Source organism: Ochotona princeps, chromosome 4 (genome assembly GCF_030435755.1).
Source record: "Ochotona princeps isolate mOchPri1 chromosome 4, mOchPri1.hap1, whole genome shotgun sequence".
NCBI lineage: Eukaryota > Metazoa > Chordata > Mammalia > Lagomorpha > Ochotonidae > Ochotona > Ochotona princeps.
Genome location: NC_080835.1, coordinates 77,277,349 through 77,297,552, shown reverse-complemented (window position 1 = coordinate 77,297,552; position 20,204 = coordinate 77,277,349). Strand labels below are relative to the sequence as shown.

Here is a 20,204-nt window from a genome sequence, read left to right as displayed (position 1 = left end):
ACTCCCCAAGTGAGCGCAACGGCCAGTGCTATGCCAGTTCAAAGCTAGGAGCCAGGAACTTCCTCCAGGTCTCCCACACAGATGCAGGATCCCAAAACCTTGGGCTGTCCTCAACTGCTTTCCCAGGCCACAAACAGGGAGCTGGATGGGAAGTGGAGCTACCGGGATTAGAACAAGCACCGATATGGGAGTCCGGGGCGTTCAAGGCGAGGACTTTAGCCACTAGGCCACGCCGCCGGGCTCTGGAGTTATATGTTTTTAAAAGTATGAGGAAAAAACAAAAAAAAGCAAGCAGGCAGACAAGCTCCTAGTCCAGGGCCCGGCGAGGGACAATGTCTTGTAGAAAGCACATGGTGTTTCCGCTGCTGCTAGAAGTGCTCCAGTGCATTGTTGCAACCAGGCCACAGAACCACCAAGGGCCGGAGCTTGTGCTCAGACCTCCTTACAGACAAACATCTTTGGGGGAGAAGTGGTGTTGTGGCTGGCCATCACAGATGTCAGCTCTGTCCTCCTGGTTGGTCTTCTCAGAGCCACAGCAGAAGTCCATAGCAAGAACAGGGTCTTAACTCTGTGGTTATAATACCTCACTTCTTCAAGTTAACAGCAAGAGAAGCAAAGCCTCAGGTTGGCATTTGGGTCCCAGATTAGACTAAATCAGAGGGGCAGGACTGAGGGAAGGGAAGGGTAGCTGTCAATGTGGGTGAGAGCAAACCTATACCCTGTGAAGTTCTCTGCTTGCTCTTAACACATCCGCATCAACATACAGGCACAGTGATGGTGGCACTGCAGGGGCCTTCCTATAATTACGTTTTAAAGTTGATGATTAATCAAGGATATGCTTACTGATTTTTCCAAGACTATTATCAGGGAGCTGAATTGGAAGTGGAACAACCAGGACTCAAACCGGTATGGAATGCTGATCCATCAGGAGATGGTTTAACTTGATATGCCACAGTGCCTGTCCCTTGTGAATTAAAGAAAAAAAATATATATGTATATATTTACTGAATTGAAAGGCAGAGAAAGGGAAGAAGGGGGAGAGAAGGAGAGAGAGCAAGAGAGAGCTCTTCCATTCATTGGTTCACTCACCAAAACCTGCCACCATAGCTGGGGGTAGGCCAGGCTGGACCCACGAGCTTGGAACACGATCTTGATTTCCCCCACTGGTGGCAGGAACCTGAGTACTTGAGCCATTATCTGCAGCTTCCCAGATGCAATAGCAGGAAGCTAGACTGGAAGCAGAGCAGCCAGGGCTCAAACCAGGTACTCAATAAGGGATGCCAGCATCTCAAGCAACCACCTAACATGGTATATTGCAACACTGGCCCATGATTTTTTATTTTTATTTATTTAAAGGCAGAGAGGCAACGAGAGCTCTCTCATGTACTGATTCACTCTTCCATTGCCCACAACAGCCGGCGGGGGGTGGTTCAGGTTAAAGGCTGGAACCATGTGGATGGCAAGGACCCACTTGAGCTGCCGTCTGCTGCCTCGGAGAGCTGGAGAACCTGGGACTTGAAGCAGGCACTGTGATATGGATACAGACGCCCACGCAGCACCGTAATTGCTGTCCTCTTAGTGTTGACATATCTCAGCTTCCATTCTGAGTGTTCTTTTCTTTTTCACGTGATTTTTGTTAGAGCAGAAATAATACATTATTTGGAATAATATGTAGAAAGTTCAAATTTCAATTTGACCACTTATCAGCACTGTGAATTTGACAGTTTTCTATATGAAAAAAAAGAGGGTAATAAGATTCATTTTGGGGGGCATCCCTGTGGCATAGTCAACTAAACCTCCAACTGAGCCGCCCGCATCCCGTAAGGGTGCTGTTTTAAGTCCAGCTGCTTCACTTCCATTCCAGTTCCCTGCTTATAGCCTAGGAAAGCAACGGAGAATGGCTCAAGTCTTTGGGCCCCTCAGGGGAGTTGGGAGAAGCTCCTGGCTTCAGATTACCCTGGCTCCATCGACTGTTGCAGCCATTTGAGTAGTGAACCAGTGGATGAAAGATCTCTCTGTCTCTCCTTCTCTCTGTAGCTCTTTCAAATAAAAACAAGACAAATCTTTTTTTTTTTTTTAAAGATTTTATTATTATTGGAAAGCCGGATATACAGAGAGGAGGAGAGACAGAGAGGAAGATCTTCCATACGATGTTTTCACTCCCCAAGTGAGCCGCAACGGGCCGATGCGCGCCAATCCGAAGCCAGGAGCCAGGAACTTCTTCCGGGTCTCCCACGCGGGTGCAGGGTCCCAATGCATTGGGCCGTCCTCAACTGTTTTCCCAGGCCACAAGCAGGGAGCTGGATGGGAAGTGGAGCTGCCGGGATTGGAACCGGTGCCCATATGGGATCCCGGGGCTTTCAAGGCGAGGACTTTAGCCGCTAGGCCATGCCGCCGGGCCCTCTTTTTTTTTTTTTTTTTTAAGATTTATTCATTTTATTACAGTCAGAAATACACAGAGGAGGAGAGACAGAGAGGAAGATCTTCTTTCCGATGATTCACTCCCCAAGTGAGCCGCAACGGGTCGGTGTGCGCCCATCCGATGCTGGGAACCTGGAACCTCTTCCAGGTCTCCCACGCGGGTGCAGGGTCCCAAAGCCTTGGGCCATTCTCAACTGCTTTCCCAGGCCACAAGCAGGGAGCTGGATGGGAAGTGGAGCTGCCGGGATTAGAATCGGCGCCCATATGGAATCCCGGGGCTTTCAAGGCGAGGACTTTAGCCGCTAGGCCACGCTGCCGGGCCCAAGACAAATCTTTTTAAAAATTAATTTTCATGATCACTACCCATCTGCTGCTGTCTCTTTCTTCTGCCTTTCAAATAATAATAAATGAATTAAAATAATAATTAATGAAGTGAGTAACTTCCTAACAAGATAGTGATTTCCAAAATTTACAGAAGCAAAAAGCTAAGTAGATCAGTTTTTATATAGGAAATAGAGAACCTAGGGTGAGCGCTGTGGAAGAGCAGATGAAGCTGTTACCTGCAGCACCAGTACCCCACGGGGGCCAATGCAGTGAGCCCAGCGGCCTCACTTTCAATCTAGTTGGTTACTAATGCTCCTGGGAAAGCAGCAGCAGATGGCACAAATGCTTGGGTCCCTGCAAGTCATGGGGGAGACCCAGAAGAAGCTCCTGTCTCCTGGCTTTGGACTGGTTCTGCCACAGCTGCTGCAACCATTTGGGGTATGGAAGATCTTTCTTTGTCTCTGTCTTTCCCGCTGTCTCTGGTAACTCTACCTTTCAAATAAGTAAGATAAATCTTTTTTTTTTTAATTATTTATTATTTAACTTCAGTAATTACATTGCAACAAATAAGTAAGATAAATCTTAAAACAAAAGATAGAGAACCTAATTAGGAACTATTTACAACAAACAAACCAGCAGCTCTAGAGTCAGGTGTTTGGCCAACAGTTCAAACCCTCATGTCCCATATTGGAATTTCTGGATTTGACACCTGCCATCCTCTCCTGATTCCAGCTGTCTGCTAATGCAGATCCTGGGTAGCAAGAGTCATGGCTCATGTAATTGGGTCCCACATGGGAAGCCTAGATGGAGTTTCTAGTTCTGGCTTCCAGCTGTCCCAGCCATAGCTGCTGGCAGGACATTTGCGGAGTGAATCACCAGATGGGGGAGCTCTCTGTCTTTGTCTCTTAAATAAGTTAAAAGAAAGAGAGACTCAGATTATTTCATAGGAAATTTAAAATCCAGCCTCTAAATGTGAGATAGTCCTAATGCTTTGAACTTAAAGTGTTGAAAATGAAAGCAAAGAAGTAAAAGTAAACTCTCCAAGGTTTTTTGTTTTGTTTTGTTTTGTTTTGTTTTCCCCTAGTTTAGGTTAGTTTTGTTTCGACACAAAGAGCAGACTTTATAAAAAAATAAATCTTTTTTAAAAAAAGACATAAGAGGGGCCCGGCAGCGTGGCCTGGCAGCTAAAGTCCTCGCCTTGAAAGCCCCGGGATTCCATATGGGCACCAGTTCCAATCCCAGAAGCTCCACTTCCCATCCAGCTCCCTGCTTGTGGCCTGGGAAAGCAGTTGAGGACGGCCCAACGCATTGGGACCCTGCACCCGCGTGGGAGACCCGGAAGAGGTTCCAGGTTCCTGGCTTCGGATGGGCGCACACCGGCCCGTTGTGGCTCACTTGGGGAGTGAAACATCGGACGGAAGATCTTCCTCTCTGTCTCTCCTCCTCTCTGTATATCTGGCTTTCCAATAATAATAAATAAATCTTAAAAAGAAAGACATAAGGACAATACAAAAAGGGAACCTATATATTAATAATTTGTTAATATCTATGAAAAATTATAAAATATGTAACTAAAATGTTTTATTACCTATTTTTAAAAAAGATTTATTGCTTTTATTGGAAAGGCAGATTTACAGAAAGAAGGAGAGACACAGAGAAAGACTTTTCATCCACTGGCTCACTTCCCAAGTGGCTGCAACAGGTGGAGCTGAGCTGACCTAAAGGCAGGAGCTAGGAGCTTCTTTTGGGTTTCCCATGTGGGTGCAGGACCCCAAGGCTTTGGACCATCTTCTGCTGTTCTCTCAGGCTACAAGCAGGAAGGATTAGCCAACTGAGCCATTGCGCCAGGTGCTAAAATATTTTATTAAAGAACAAAAATCAATATTGAATTGAAAATATAATATTCATTGTCACTAGGTTGGATTCTTTCATAATTAGGAAATTCATCTATATCCTATTACCATAGAAATAGGTTACAGGAAAGATAATAATCAAATTAACTCTATAAAATGCTGAAAAAAACTGATCAAAATCGAACCTCTATTTCTCATAAAAACACTGAAGAACATAGGACTTGTTAGATACTTTAAAAATATATTGTTCATTTGTTTGAAAGTCAGAGTTACAGAAAGTGAGAGCAACCAGAGAGATCGTCTAGCCACTGTTTTGCTTCCTAGATGGCTGGATGAAACTCTAGTGCCAGGAGTCAGGAGCTTCATCCAGATCTCCCATTGGGTATCAGGGACCCAAATATCTGAGTCCTCTTCTGCTGCTTTTCTTAGCCCATTAACAGGGAGCTGGACCAGAAGTGGAGTAGCTGGAACTCAAATCGATATGGGATGCCAGCATTTCAAGCAGTGGCTTTATTCACTGTGTCACAGTGTCAGCCCCTTGATAGATGCTTTTTAAATATAATTATACATATATTTCTATATACAACCTAGTAATAAAACCAATAACCTGCTGAATTTGACACAACTAGAACTGTTTTCTTTCAACTAGAAATGAGGAGGACATCTAAGATCTCCAAATGTTACTCAATATTGTACCAGTAGCATTAGCCAATGTAATTAGAATGAATAGGTACAAGAGAAGTAACAGAATCTCTTTTTGCAAGTAATATGGGAATAATCCGATGAATCAAAGAATTGAAAAGATTTAACAATAAAAGGTGAGGTAATAGTATGTAAAATCTATATACAGAAGCCTTTGTATACACAAACAATAATTAGTTAAGGAATGTATGTGAAGTACTTACTATTGTAATAATATGGATGAGGTAAGTTGAGGGGAGGGAATTTGGGAGGCAGTAGGGGAAATCCCAGAGTCTATGGAATTGCATCATAACATAATAATAAAATAAAATAGAAGGGAAAAAAGAAATTATGTTCAAGAAAACCTCACTTGAAATTGGAACAAAGATTAAATTCTTAGAAATGATTTGATAAGTGTACAACACCTGTAGGAGGAAAATTATAAAATACTTCAAAAGACACACCTGGACAAATTGAAAGACATCTCATTTGATATTTTCTCCGTAGCATGATTCAACATCATTGAAGTCAGTTCTCCCTTAGTTTAAAGGTTTAATGCAGTCACAACAAAAATTCCAATACTTTTTTTAAACATTAGATAAATTAAAATTCATACAGAGAAGCAAATTCACCGAAATAGTTAAGAAAATGCTAAGACCGTTTCTTCTGTTATGTCAAACATTAGCTATAGTCTGTTACTACCAAATAAGAGTTATTTAGTCTCCACAGGTAAATCATTGTGGCACTGGTACATGAATAGACATATTGAATAGGAAACTTAGAAATAGAGTCAAGAACTTAAGGAAATTTAGCATTTGATAAAAGTGAAATTTCAAGTCCCTCAAGTTAACAGTGACTATTTAATCACAATGCTGGAAAAATCCTGGATTGCAATCCCACCTCTGCTTCTGCCCCAGCTTCCTGTTAATGCACACCAGAGGGAGGCAGCAAAGACTGGCTCTTGTGCTGCAGCCTTTGCCACCCAGGGAGGAGACCCAGGTGGAATCCTGGGTCCTGGCTTCAGCGTGGTCCAACCCCAGCTGTTGTGGACCCTTGGGGAGTACAACTAATGGAAGAGTCTTCTTCTCAGTTGCTTTGCCTTTCAAATAAAATGAAATAAGTATTCATTTCTTTAAATAGATGTTTGACCTCGTGAGCAAGATGTTCACTGGTATACTCCCATTCCATACATTTGAGCACCCATGTCTGGTTCCTGGATTTGGCTTCTGATTTGCAGCAAGGGAGCAACAATGATGACACAAGAAATAAAGTTTTTCCTACTTGTGTTTGGGAGACCCGGTTTGAGTTTCTGGCTTCCAGTTTTACACAGGTGTGGTCCTGACTGTTGTTGGCATTTGGGGAGTGACCCAGTTGGTAAAGACCCTCTTTTCCTGTCTCTGTGCCCTTCAAATAAATACAACAATAAACAAAATTTTAAGAAACTAAAGCACAGGCATTTGGTATAGAAATTAAAATACCCCTTAGCGTGGCCTCCATCCCATATCAGCATACCTGGGTTTGAGTTCTATTTTTTTTTTTAAGATTTTATTATTATTGGAAAGCCGGATATACTGAGAGGAGGAGAGACAAAGAGGAAGATCTTCCATCCGATGTTTCACTCCCTAAGTGAGCCGCAACGGGCCGATGCGCGCCAATCCAATGCCGGGAACCAGGAACCTCTTCCGGGTCTCCCACGCGGGTGCAGGGTCCCAAAGCTTTGGGCCATCCTCAACTGCCTTCCCAGGCCACAAGCAGGGAGCTGGATGGGAAGTGGAGCTGCCGGGATTGGAACCGGTGCCCATATGGGATCCCGGGGCTTTCAAGGCGAGGACTTTAGCCACTAGGCCACGCCGCCGGGCCCAGAGTTCTATTTTTTTTAATTAATTTATTTTTATTGGAAAGTCAGATATACAGAGAGGAGAAGAGACAGAGAGGAAGATCTTCCATCTGTTGATTCACTCCTCAAGTAGGCACAATGGCTGGAGCTGCGCCGATCTGAAGCCAGGAGCCAAGAGCTTCTTCCAGGTCTCCTATGCGTGGTGCAGGGTCCCAAGGCTTTGGGCTGTCCTCTACTGCTTTCTTAGGCTACAAGCAGGGATCTGGATAGGAAGTGGGGCCACTAGGATTAGTACTGGCACCTATATGAAATCTCGATGCTTTTTAGGTGAGAACTTAGGCGCTAGGCTACCGCACCAGACCCTGGGTTTGAGTTCTAGTATTTTTCTAAATTTTAGCTTCATGTTAATTTGCATCCTAGGAGGCAACAGGTGAGGGCTCAAGTAATTGAGTTCCTGTCATTTATATAGAAGATTGGAACTGAGTTCCAGGCTTGGGTACGAGATCTAAAATTTAATAAAATTTAACAAATAGTTAAATAAAAAATGTACTAAATGAGCCAGCCTTCAAAAGACAAACCCTGGATAATTCTACTTTTATGATAAATCCAAGTAGTTAGAAATTACAGAGACAAAGTAGAATCATAGTTTGTAGGGCTGAGGGAAGGGAGAAGTATGAAATTATTTAAAGCCCAGCTCAGAATCTGAAATGTGGAAGAGTACAAGAAAAGCTTCCTGAAAAAGGTAGTGGTTGAGCTGAGACTTTAGAAAGTGAGCAGGTGGGGGAGGCAGAGTGGCAGGAGAGCCAGGAACACTCCGAGTGCCCCCCATGGCTTGGACGGGACAGAACATGGGCATACTCATGTGGGAAAAGTTGCTGAAGCTAGAGGACAGGCAAGGGCTAGCACGACAGACTTACATGGGGATTGGGTCTTATCTTGAGGATAATAGGAGGCCAGTGTGGATTTGAAGCAGGAGTGTGTTGGGAGTGGTTTGAGTATAATATTAGATACAGGAAATTTGCTTAGGAGTTTTATACTTAAGCCATGTAATCATATCCTGGCTGTTACACTTACTGTTTTTTCTGGTCTTAACTGCTTGTCTGCAGACCAGAGTTGTTCACTCCACGGGTGCCTGTTGTCTGCTCTGCCCCTGGCAGGGCTGTGGCTTGCAATGGGAGTGGCTTATGGAGTATTATTTTTCTTAGCTGCCAACATCAGGAAGAAGATATATCCTCCTTGGTGAGTAGCAAGAGCACTTCATAGATCCTCCCTTTACTGGGTTTTAATACAGGACAGCTATGTTCTAGCATTGAAGACATTGGGAGAAGTTATATAACCTCTGTGAACTCCATCCATAAAGTGAACGTTCTGAAGAACTGAATTAGATCATGATGTTGATAAAAATAATAATGCCTGGGCTTGGCGGCGTGGCCTAGTGGCTAAGGCCCTCGCCTTGATCCCATATGGCCACTGGTTCTAGTCCCGGCAGCTCCACTTCCTCTCTGTCTCTCCTCCTCTCAGTATATCTGACTTTGTAATAAAAATAAAATAAAAAAAAATAATAATAATGCCTGTTTAGTCATAATGATGACTGTTTATTTTTATTCCCACAAATTAACACAGAGATGAATTACTCATTATTGAAGATTTCATTTAAGTTAAGGAAGCAGTTAATGAGTAATTTCATCCATCCTTTCATTAAGGAAGTACGTAGGACTTAGAAAGCTACAATAACTAAATTATAACTTAATATGATTGACCCTTGAACTTGGTTTTTCTGTTTAGAATCTTGAGCAACTACAGAAACCAGACAGGGCTGTTGCCTGGACTGTGATACTGCTCATGTGCTATTTTGATATTAGCGTCCATCTGTTGGCCAAATACTTCAAGTGCACGTTCTGCTTAATGCACGAAAATGGAATGTGTAAAACTGCCTGAAGCTTGGGAGAAATTACATGCCCCTCTCCTGATGCCTGACAGGTTCCTGATAATATGAAGCCTTAACTTTATAAGTAAATCAAAGGGCCTTCCAGTCGTTAATAACACTGCTCAGCAGAATCCTTTTTTTACCCCGTTCTTTGTGTAGGTCTTAAGTAATCAGGTTCTCTCTGACAATCTCAAGTGTGGGTTAAAATGAACTCTGTAGCAATTCCAGGATTATAGGCTGAGGAGAATAAATCTTTTCAAGAAATTAGCTATGGAGCAGGCAGCTCTGAACCTGGCTGGTTTTTTATTCCTGGTTCTCTAAGATCACAACTCTTTATGTATGGGATACCTGTGTGGTGGTTCCTGAGAATTACGGTGGGTCGCTGGCAGCAGCATTAAAATGAGCCATGATTTTTAGTCCCGCCCTCATCCCTGGTCAACAGCAAAATTTAAGGAAAACAAGAATCAAGCTTGCTGAAGCGCTCATGAACTTATCTGTGTCCACAGTGCCACCCAGGTCAGAGGTTAGCCTGTCTCTGGAGATCGACATCAAACCAGAGAATTGTAGAACTCACTGTGTAGCTGACTGTGATACTGTCTTTTTCCTTTGCATGTAGACTGTCCACTATGGCTCACTCTCAAATGCTGCTTTTCAGAGTACAGGGGAGGGGATAAAGTTAACATACAATGCCACCGTTTTGTTTTCCAGCAACAGCTGCAGGCCTATGTGGCCTGGGTGAATGCGCAGCTAAAGAAGAGGCCGACAGTGAAGCCAGTGCAGGACCTGCGGCAAGATCTGCGGGATGGCGTGATCCTGGCATACCTCATCGAGATTGTTGGTGAGTTGATTCTGGACGCTGAAGCTAGAGCGTGGCCTTCTTTATCCTTCATGTGCCCTTCACGGCAGGTTGTCTCTTTTTTAGAATGTTTGGTAAGGGGCAAAGAGCAAATTTAAAATTCTCAGCCAGATGCTGTGTGACAGGCACTGTGTTATGTGTTGGGAGTGTGATGATGAGCAGTGTGTATTCTCAAGAGTCTCCTAATTTAGTTAAGTCACTTCCATGAATGTACTTAGAAACTTGGTGGAGCAAGCACAGAGGGAAACACAAGAAGGGATACTAGGCCAGCCCTGAGGGCACAGAAACAACTTACCCGAAGAATTGATGTTCAAACTGAGGCCTGTCTTTAAGAGCTGTTATCTGAACCCAGGCCAAGAAAGGAAGCAGTAGCCAAACACAAGGAGGGTATGTTCTAGCAAAAGGACCACCTGAGAGAGTCACTGTCATCAGCTGCAAAAAAGAAGGGCGTTCCTCTTTGCCAGTGATGCTTACTAGGTGATAGTGTGATGGCTTCTACAATATTGGTGGGCTCTTTAGACTGAGCAGGTGCAAATAATTGATTCTCAAACTTTCATTGTTATGTCAGGCAGCTCACCTTGCTTAAAGTCCCTGAGAGACATGGGGCTTGCCAGAAGTGTGGAAGAAGCCTGCTTGTAGCAGGCAGCCTATTCATGAACACTTCCTTGATAGCCCAAGAACTCATCAGAGGATTCATCTGTAGTGATAATAATGGTGCTAATAGTCACAGCAGTTGCACAAATGGACATTCTATGTTGTTGATTTCATCTCATCCAATCACTATCCCTTTTGGGAAGTAGTAATATTATTCCTCCTTTCAGGAAACAAGTTTACAAGACAAGATTTACAAAAATAAATAAATTCATAGAGTACTTGGAATGTGTCAAGCCAAGTAGCTAAGCATGCTACTTTGAATTATGTATGACATGAATGCGAGTACAGGTTGAGAATCCCTTCTAAAATGCTTGGGTCCAGAAGTGTTAACAGATTTTGGACTTTTTTGGGGGTGGGTTTTAGAATATTTGCATAATCTAAATTTGAAATGCTCCAAATCTGAATTATTTTGAGCATCATGTTGGTGCTTAAAACGTTTTAAGATTTTGAAATGTTTCAGATTTTTGGTTTTCAGATTAGGGATGAGTAACCTATAGTACCACCCTTTTGCTCATTTTATTAAGTTAAGAGAGACTAAACACTTTTGTAAGGTTGCCTAACAATAAGTACCTCAGTAAAAGTAGATTTGCTTTAATTCCAAAGCCCAGTTTAAAGTTTACGGTTTTTTTAAAAGATTTATTTTTATTTTTTTTATTACAAAGTCAAATATACAGAGAGGAGGAGAGACAGAGAAGATCTTCCGTCTGATGGTTCACTCCCCAAGTGAGCCGCAACGGCCGGTGCTGCGCCGATCCGAAGCCGGGAACCAAGAACCTTTTCCAGGTCTCCCACGCGGGTGCAGGGTCCCAAAGCCTTGGGCCGTCCTCGACTGCCCTCCTAGGTCACAAGCAGGGAGCTGGATGGGAGGTGGAGCTGCCGGGACCAGAACCGGCGCCCATATGGGATCCCGGGGCGTTCAAGGCGAGGACTTTAGCCACTAGGCCACGCTGCTGGGCCCAAGCTTAGGTTTTCATTTATTTGAATAGGTGAGACACGAATTAATAGGAATTTAGATGGTACAGAAGAATATGGGTTTCCTACATGGCAGCGGGGACCCAAGTGCTTGAGCTTTTAGCTGCTGCCTGCCAGAGTACACCTTTAGAAGGAAGCTGTACTGGAGAGCAGAGCCAGGACTTCACCCAACACATCCGAAGTGGCAATCTGACCACTACACCAAATGCCACACCCCAGATTTCTTCATCTAAGGAACACATTTGCTAACTAGAACACTTAGAAGTTGTCTTAAGTTATTCTCTTTCCCTCAGATAACATATTTAATCCTTCTTGTACACTGTCTCCCTAATGTCAAGATATTCTCAGTATCTGACTTCTTATCAGTCATCTTCTGATACTTTTAGCCCAACCCAAACCACCACTATCTTTTGCCTTGGCTGTTACATTAGTCTTTTGAATGATCTCCCAGTTTCCTGTCTGCACAGTCTATGTCCACACAGAGTCAACTTTAAAAAACCTAAATCAAATCATTTTACTCCCATATCTCAAGGTCTCCGTTGCCTGCCCATCATTCGCAGAGTAAAATCCAAGCTCTTTGTTTTTAAAGATTTATTTATTTTTATTTTAAAGGCAGATTGAAAGAGAGAGAGAGAGAGAAATCTTTGATCCACTGGTTCATACCCCATGCCGCCAGCTGCCAGGGCTGAACCGGTCCAAAACTCAGAGGCTGAAACTTCCTCTTGGTCTCCCATGTGGGCGCAGTGTCTCAGGGACTTTAGCCATTTTCTGCTGCCTTCCCAGACACATTAGCAGGGAGCCGAATTGCAAAAGAAGCAGCTGGGACACAAATCAACCCCTATAGGAGATCCAAGCAATGTAGGCAAAGGCTTAATTTACTATACCACAACACTGGGTCCCAAATTCAAGTTTTTTACTCTGATCCACAGAGCCCTACATGACCTAGCCTTACTTGGTTTTCTGTTGGTTTGTCTTTAAGATTCAGTTATTTATTTATTTGAAATACAGAGTCACAGAAGGAGAATAGAAAGAGAGAGATTGTCCATCTGCTAGTTCATTCTCCAAATGGCCACAACAGCCACGTCCGGGGCATGCCAAAGCCAGGAACCAGAAATTCCATCCTAGTTTCCTCCTGGGTGGCAGGGACCTGGATACTTGAGCTATCTTTTGTTATCTTTTCCCCCAAGCACTTTAGCAGGGAACTGGATTGGAAGCAGAGCACTTGAGACTCAAATCAGCATTGCAGTGTAGGATACTGGTGTCACAAGTGGAAGCTTAACCCCCTCTGCCACATCATCCCACATCTCTGGTCTTGTTACTCTTCCACAGATAACCTGAAGTTTTTCCCAGCTGGAGGTTTACACCCATGGTTCCTCATTTCTGGAGTGCTTCCTCCTCAAACTTTAACATTTTAGGGCCCGGCGGCATGGCCTGACGGCTAAGGTCCTCACCTTGAACGCCCCGGGATCCCATATGGGCGCCGGTTCTAATCCCGGCAGCTCCACTTCCCATCCAGCTCCCTGCTTGTGGCCTGGGAAAGCAGTCGAGGACGGCCCAAGGCTTTGGGACACTGCACCCGCGTGGGAGACCTGGAAGAGGTTCCTGGTTCCTGGCATTGGATCGGCATGCACCGGCCCGTTGCGGCTCACTTGGGGAGTGAAACATCGGACGGAAGATCTTCCTCTCTGTTTCTCCTCCTCTCTGTATATTTGACTTTGTAATAAAAATAAATCTTTAGTATCTATGTAACTGTGTCACGTAATACAATGTAATTAATGAAGTTAAATAATAAATAATTAAAAAAAAAGAAATCATTGCTAAAAAAAAAAAAAAAGAAAAAAAAAAAAAACTTTAACATCTTACTATATAGTCAAGCCTCTGCCCAAATATATTATCAGAGTGTTCATGGTTTTCATAGGGCATATTACCTGGTTATGTCAACATTTGTTAACTGAGTTGTTATTTATCATCCTTACAGATAGAGACTTTGTCTTCTTGTCAAAGATTGATTTTATATATTTTATATGAAGAGAGAGAGAGAGAATATGCCCTCACTGGTACACTTCACTGACCAGCTCTGGCCCACTCCAAAGCCGGGAGCCTGAAACTCCATCTGGTGTCCCACGTGAATGGCTGCCACTACTTTCCCAGAGAGAGTTGGGTTGGAAGCAGAGCAACTGGGATTTGAATTGGCACCCGTATGAGAACACTACCCATCCTGACTTTGTCTTTCTTGTTCATTACTTCCTGTGATGGCCAAAACAATGCTTGACACACAGTGGATACTTAATTGATACTTGGATTTTCCCCTCTTATAATTAATTAGTTTGAAGAGAGAGAGCAAGATCTCTCATTTTACTGGTTCACTCCCGAAATGTCCACAACAGCTGTCGCTAGGCCAGACTGAAGCCAGCAGCCAAGAACTCATTCTCATCTTGCATGTCAGTGGTAACAACCCAGCTTTTTGAATCTTCACCAGGGTTTGTGTTAGCAGGAAGCTGGGATGAGGAGCATATCTAAAACTTGAACCTAGATGCTCTGTTATGGAATGCAGGGTGTCTTAATGCTGTCCGTCTTACCGCCAGGCCCACTGCTGCCCCTTAATGAACATCTGTTAAATGATAAAGATACACATAATAATTTCACAGACTCCTGGGAATGGTTTTGCAAATAGTAAGATCCCCAGTAGGCTCTTATTTTCTTTTCCCCATTCAAATTGCACACCAGGACTTAACTAACTTATATACTTATGGATAATTTTAGGGGTTGCATCAGATATTCCTTCTGGTTGCTGTGAAACGTTGATAGCATTCCTCCCTTTAGCGTCATGTATTTTCTTTCTTCTAACAGCAGGAGAAAAGCTGAGTGGTGTACAACTGAGTCCCAGTAACCAACAAGAGATGAAGAGTAATGTGGAGAAAGTGCTGCAGTTTGTGGCTTCCAAAAAGATTCGTATGCACCAGACTTCGGCTAAAGGTCGGTGACTCATCATGTCCCTGAATGTGTACACTACGCATGACCAACTCTTGCTGTTCTTGAAACAACTCTTGCTTGCCTAGCCAAGAGTTCTGGGTAGCCTGGAGCAGAGTCAGGCTCATGGTCTCTTGTCATTTTCCATAAAGAAAGCTGTTTTCTTGAGGTGCAGTGATAATCAAATCCAAGTGCTGTGGAAACCTTGCTGGAGAAAGATGTTCTTCATTCATTTTCATTGAATACAGGTTTGCCTGAGCATATAGGAAAATGAATGGATAGAGAAGAAATTAGAAAATTGGGATATTAATTTTAGAATGTCCCATTTAAATGATAAAAAATGAAGGTAGATTTCATGTTTCAAGATCTTAGGGTCTCGTGACCAAGTATTATTTCGAATTATTTCATCCTAAGCTTTACCAATGCAGTTTTCTAGAGGAAAATGTTTTATAGCATTTTTTGGACATCAGAACTTTCTGGGCAGGATGAAAGGGGCTCTGTGATCCCTGCATCTGTCCTCTTTTAGAGCGACATGGCCCCGGGGCTGCCAGTCCACTTTGAGCCCAGGCTCTGAGGCAGGAACGGATGAGGTTTCCTTGGAGAGCACGGGCTGTCTAGTCCTCTCACTGTTTCTGCAGGACAGGCTAGCTCTAGGGTTCCGATGGAGCCTTGGTTTCTGGGCCTGATGAAAATGGGGGCAAAGAGACCCTCCTTTCATGTCAGATCGATGAAAATCTGTGAAGGTACATTCAGGTAGAGCAGACATTGACCCCTACGGAGAGTATCTGATAGGGTATATAAGATAATCCTTTTCTAAGCCTTAAGTCATTGTAAGGCTAGGAAGCTTAGAAAGATAGAATTTTACCTATCTCCTTACATGAACTTTCACCAGACCTACACACACACACACACACATTTTGTAGGACACAATTGAGAGTGCCGCCTCTGTGATCTGATCCCCATGTGGAGTGGGCTTGGGGATCTGGCCCATTAACGTGGGCTATTTTGAGGGAACACTGCCATTCAGGGCAGTGTCGTCTTTTACCCACATGCAACGGTTTCCTAATTAATTCTTGCTGCATCGAGTTTTGCCCTTCTCCCTTCTGCTTTCCATACTGTAGCTCAAATGTCTTTCTTTGTGAGAGTATGTGTGCCTGTGGTGCTCCCTCTGCGTTGGAGGGCCCTGAGGGTAGAAATCCAAAGCCTTTCCTGTGACATGCCAACTCACAGATGACCTGCCCTCCGATTCATCGTTCCCCACGTCCTAACCCCCACACCCTGTGCTCTCCCTGTGCTGAATGTTCAGTTCCCCACCAGTGCACTGTGTCATAGAAAAACACATAATGTTTGTCCCATGAATAGCTTAAAAGTTCCATTTTTATCTTTATTTTTTGATCATTTATAAACTTTTACTCAACAAGTAATTTAAAAAATAAAAATAGGGCTCATCACAGTAGCCTAGTGGCAATGGTCCTTGCCTTGCATGTACTGGGCGCCAGTTCTAATCCTGGTGGCCCTGCTTCCCATCCAGCTCCTTGCTTGTGGCCTGGGAAAGCAGTCGAGGATGGGCCAAAGCCTGGGGACCCTGCACCTGACTGGGAGACCCGGAAGAGGCTCCTGGCTCCTGGCTTCGGATTGGTTCAGCTCCAGCCGTTGCGACTGCTTGGGGAGTGAGTGATTGGACAGAAGATCTTCCTCTCTGTTTCTCCTCCTCTTTGTATATCTGTCTTTGCAATAAAAATTAAAATAAATTTTAAGTAAGTAATCTTTAAAAAAATGTTAAAAAAAATAAAATAGGAGTGAGCACTTGGCCTAGTGGTTAAGATGCCCATAGTGCCAGTTTTCAGGTCCTGGCCCTACTCTGAATTGTAGGATTTCTGGGAATCCTGGGAAGCAGTAGGTGATGTCCAAGATGAATCCTTGCCACCCGCGTGGGAGACCTGGATTGAATTCCTGGTTCCTAATTCCAGCTTGCATCAGCTTTAGCTGTTGTAGAGATCTGGTGAAGGAGTGAACTAGCAGTGGGAGCTCTCTGTTTCTCTACGTTTCAAGTGAATGCATTTTTTAAAAAGATAAGCTTAAATTTAAAATTAATTTTAATTATTATTAATAATTTAGTCTAGTACATCTCAAGTCTTATTATTTCACCATAAAATCAATATTAAAAGTGAATGAAATAGTTTGCATTCATGTGTGTGTGCATGCAGAGTAATTAATGCACATTTCCATTCAGACTGGTGACATCGTAAGTTCTCAATAGTGATGTGTGACCAGTAACTTCCATATAGGACAGTGCAGCTGTCATATACAGATACTTGGGAGAAGTTTATTGAAGAATGGAATTAAAATATAAGAGGGTTTGGGGGAGTGCAAAACATTTAAAATGCATGCATTTTTATAATATGCAATTACATGGACTTAAAAAAATGTTTATGTGGGAAATATAGAGAGTCAGAAAAAGAAGAGAACCCCCAGCCATTGGTTTTTCCTAAAGATGCCTAGACACTGGTCTGGGCTGGGCCAAATACAGGAGAACAGAACTCAGTCTAAGCCTTCCATGTGGATTGTAGGAACCCAGCTACTTAAGTTGTCACCGCTGTCCCCCAGGGTACAAGGTACACATTAACAGAGAGCTGGAGTTGTAAAGCAAACCCAAACACGCAATGAGAGATGCAGGCGTCCTATAACCAGCAGCTCAACTCCAAGGCCAACACGCTCATTAACATTTTTTAAATATATTTTTTGGGGGTGTGGGTGTTATGGAACAGAGGGTTATGCCACTACTTGAGATGCCTGCATCTTATATCTGAGGGCCATTTCAAGTGCAAGCTACCCTGCTTCGCCTCCTATTGCCTGCTAGTGTGCCTGGCAAGCAGCAGATGGTGGCTCAATTGCTTGAGCCCCTGCCACTCATCTCAGAGACCCAGATGGAGGTGCTGGCTCCTGGCTTCAGCCTGGCCCAGCTCTGGCTGTTACGGCCACTTGAGAGTGAGCCAGAGGGTGAAAGATTTCTCTTTCTGTCTGTCACTTCTCTTTATTATTATGCCTTCCAAATAAGTAAGTAGATATATATTTTTTAATTTAAGAATATATTTAATTTCCTTTTTTATTTGAAAAGCAGAAAGAGAGACGTATGGAGAAGACGTTTCCATCATTTGTTTCACTCTCCAAATGCCCACATACAGGGTTAGACCAGGCTGAAGGCAGGAACCTGGAACTTATCCAGGTCTCCCATGGGGATGGCAGTATTCTGAAATATTTCAGTCATCATCTGCTGCTGCATTGCAAGGTGCACAGTAGCAGGAAACTGGATTGGAAATAGAAGAGCCAGGATTGAAATCAGGCACTCCGATACGGGATGAGTTTGTCCTAAGTAGCAACTTAACTGCTATGCCAAATGCCTTACCACCACGAGCTTTTTGAATCATGCTTTCTCTAGACCATTGCACCTGCGGCTTCCTCTTCCTGAATTATTCTTTTTCCTTACCCAATAAAGGCCCTTTCCTTCATAAGATGCCTCCACCCCAAACTCCCAAAGAATTCTGTACCTTCTATCACAATATGTCATCATGCTTCATAGTAATTGCTTGTAAGTCTTCTGCCTTCCAGGTTTGTAAGGGTAGAGACCTAGCCCACAGTGCTGATTCCTTGCACTAGCCCTGCTGTGTATCAGAGGCAGAAGAATTCTGTCTCTGCCTCCTGCTCAGGTCATCCTGGTCTCTTTTGCCCCCCCCCCCCCCTTTAGATATTGTGGAAGGAAACCTGAAGTCCATCATGAGGCTGGTCCTTGCTCTGGCAGCTCATTTCAAACCTGGCTCTAGCAGGATGGTGAGCCAAGGACGGGATTCCAGGGCTCCTGTGCAGAGTCACCAGCCACACTGCGCTGCTGCTGTGGCCCAGGGAGCAGCTGCTGCTCTGGCCGATGTGTGTCACGACGTGTCCCGGTCGGGAAGGGATGTCTTTCGCTACCGGCAGAGGTAAGGGATGGGAACTGATCCCTGCCCCTCCTGCCTGCTCCTCCCCGCCGCCGCCCCGCCCTATTGCTTCTCTTATATGATACAGTGCAGCCAAGGAGACTGCCCCATATCACAGAAAAGAATGTGGAGTGGAGGTTGGGGCAGACACTCCAAAAGAGGGCAGTTTCTTTGGAGATGTTTATTTTACAGTTAGCAGAAAATAAAGAAAACACGTATATATGCTTTTTGCTCTGGTGCCTCACTTTAAACAGCAGCCTTTGCTACAGTGTGCTTTTTTTCCCGGGAGCTGTGGAAGAGCAATGTTCCAGTTCGTCTGGGGGAGGCTGTACCCTGGAGGGTATCCAAAGGGCCAAACCGCCCTAGAGAGCCATGGCAGGAAATTATTTGGGGGTTGTGTATATGCTGAGGAAGAACATGACCTCCAGGTGTTGTACAGATCGGTGGAATTCCTTGTGTTGCGTCTACCCTCCCTATTGCATTCCAAGTGTTTTCAATGCAGAGGTTTGGTTTACTCACATTCTTCCCTGAGTGGGCAGTGTGGCAATGTGCCAGTGCTGGCTGAAGTGACCTGCAGTGAGGCACTGACCCCTGTCCTGTGCCCATGCCTTCTGACCTTAGGAACAGCAGCATGGATGAGGAGATTGAGAACCCATACTGGAGCGTGCGGGCACTGGTCCAGCAGTATGAAGGGCAGCAGAGGTCCCCGTCTGAGTCGAGCTGCTCCAGGTATGGTGGCCTCATATTCTTTACCCACTGCAGCTCTGGCAGAAAGCTAATTGCTGGACATTATCAGGGTTCTTGGCTTCAAGCAGCAATACAGGAAGCAGTAAAGCACTGGAGTCCCTTTCTCTTTCCTTTGTTGGTTTGGTTTTAGAGCGATCCCTCAGGTTTGCCTTATGATTGCATGTTGGCAAGAATGTAGGGTGGGCTGGTGGTGCTGTTCCCGAAGATAAACTCGGTGCAGAGTCCCAGCGCCAGGACTTGTGCTTAGCACTGGCCACTCTGGGTGTGTCTGGGCCAGCCCAGTGGTAGTGATATTTGCATGTCAACTGCAGTGTCTAGGATAGTCAGTTCCATTACACTTTGAGTTTTAGTGCCCTCTAAGTTTTATCTTCAGAAGGCTGAGGAAAGCTCATAGTAAGAAAGGAAACCGGGCAGAGTTGTCTGGCAACATTAGAGTATTTTCAACCTTGACTTACAGGGCTGGGAATTGTGGCAGATTAGGCATGTGAGTGGGTTAGTGTTGTTTGTGACTCCAGCTGAAAGGCTGTCTATATCCCTTGGAGCTAAGTACAGAAACCAAAGCAGGACACAGTGCTTCAATACAGATCTGACTGGTGTCAAGCAGAGAAGCAGAAACAGATCGAAGCCAAGCACAGAGGTAGAAAAAGATTATTTTTCTGGCTCAAGTAAATCATGTTCCTGTAAACACATCCCCAGATCATATTAGCTTACTTACTAAGTTCCGTTGCTGCATCATATTTAATTTATGCTCTAGTTACCTTTCCTCTTCTACCTCAACACAGAGTAGTTTGTTCTATTTAAGTCTAATTGTTCTGTACATATTTTGTGTTTGTTTTCTTCCTCCTGCATGTTTTCTGCATAAAATTCCATTCCATTTTGATGGAACACTTCCTAATGTATTGAGGTCATACGGATGGAACACTTTCCAGCATTTTAATATTCTGCTACCCTTGTTCAACTTTAAAATTTTTCTGTTTAATCAGTGTGC

General features: G+C 44.0%; 1 protein-coding gene across 4 annotated transcripts in view; it reads left to right on the top strand.

Annotated features, from left to right (window-relative positions):
• The window catches only part of DIXDC1 (DIX domain containing 1), a 74,670-nt gene that overhangs the window by 15,849 nt on the left and 38,617 nt on the right, over window positions 1-20,204 (top strand). For all 4 annotated transcript variants that reach the window (XM_058663917.1, XM_058663915.1, XM_058663916.1 and 1 more), the window contains 4 exons: window positions 9,752-9,881; window positions 14,376-14,501; window positions 18,241-18,472; window positions 19,091-19,198. In XM_058663917.1, coding sequence (XP_058519900.1) covers window positions 14,426-14,501; window positions 18,241-18,472; window positions 19,091-19,198 — 416 coding nt within the window. In that variant the 5' untranslated portion in view covers window positions 9,752-9,881; window positions 14,376-14,425. The remainder of the gene's footprint in view (window positions 1-9,751; window positions 9,882-14,375; window positions 14,502-18,240; window positions 18,473-19,090; window positions 19,199-20,204) is intronic.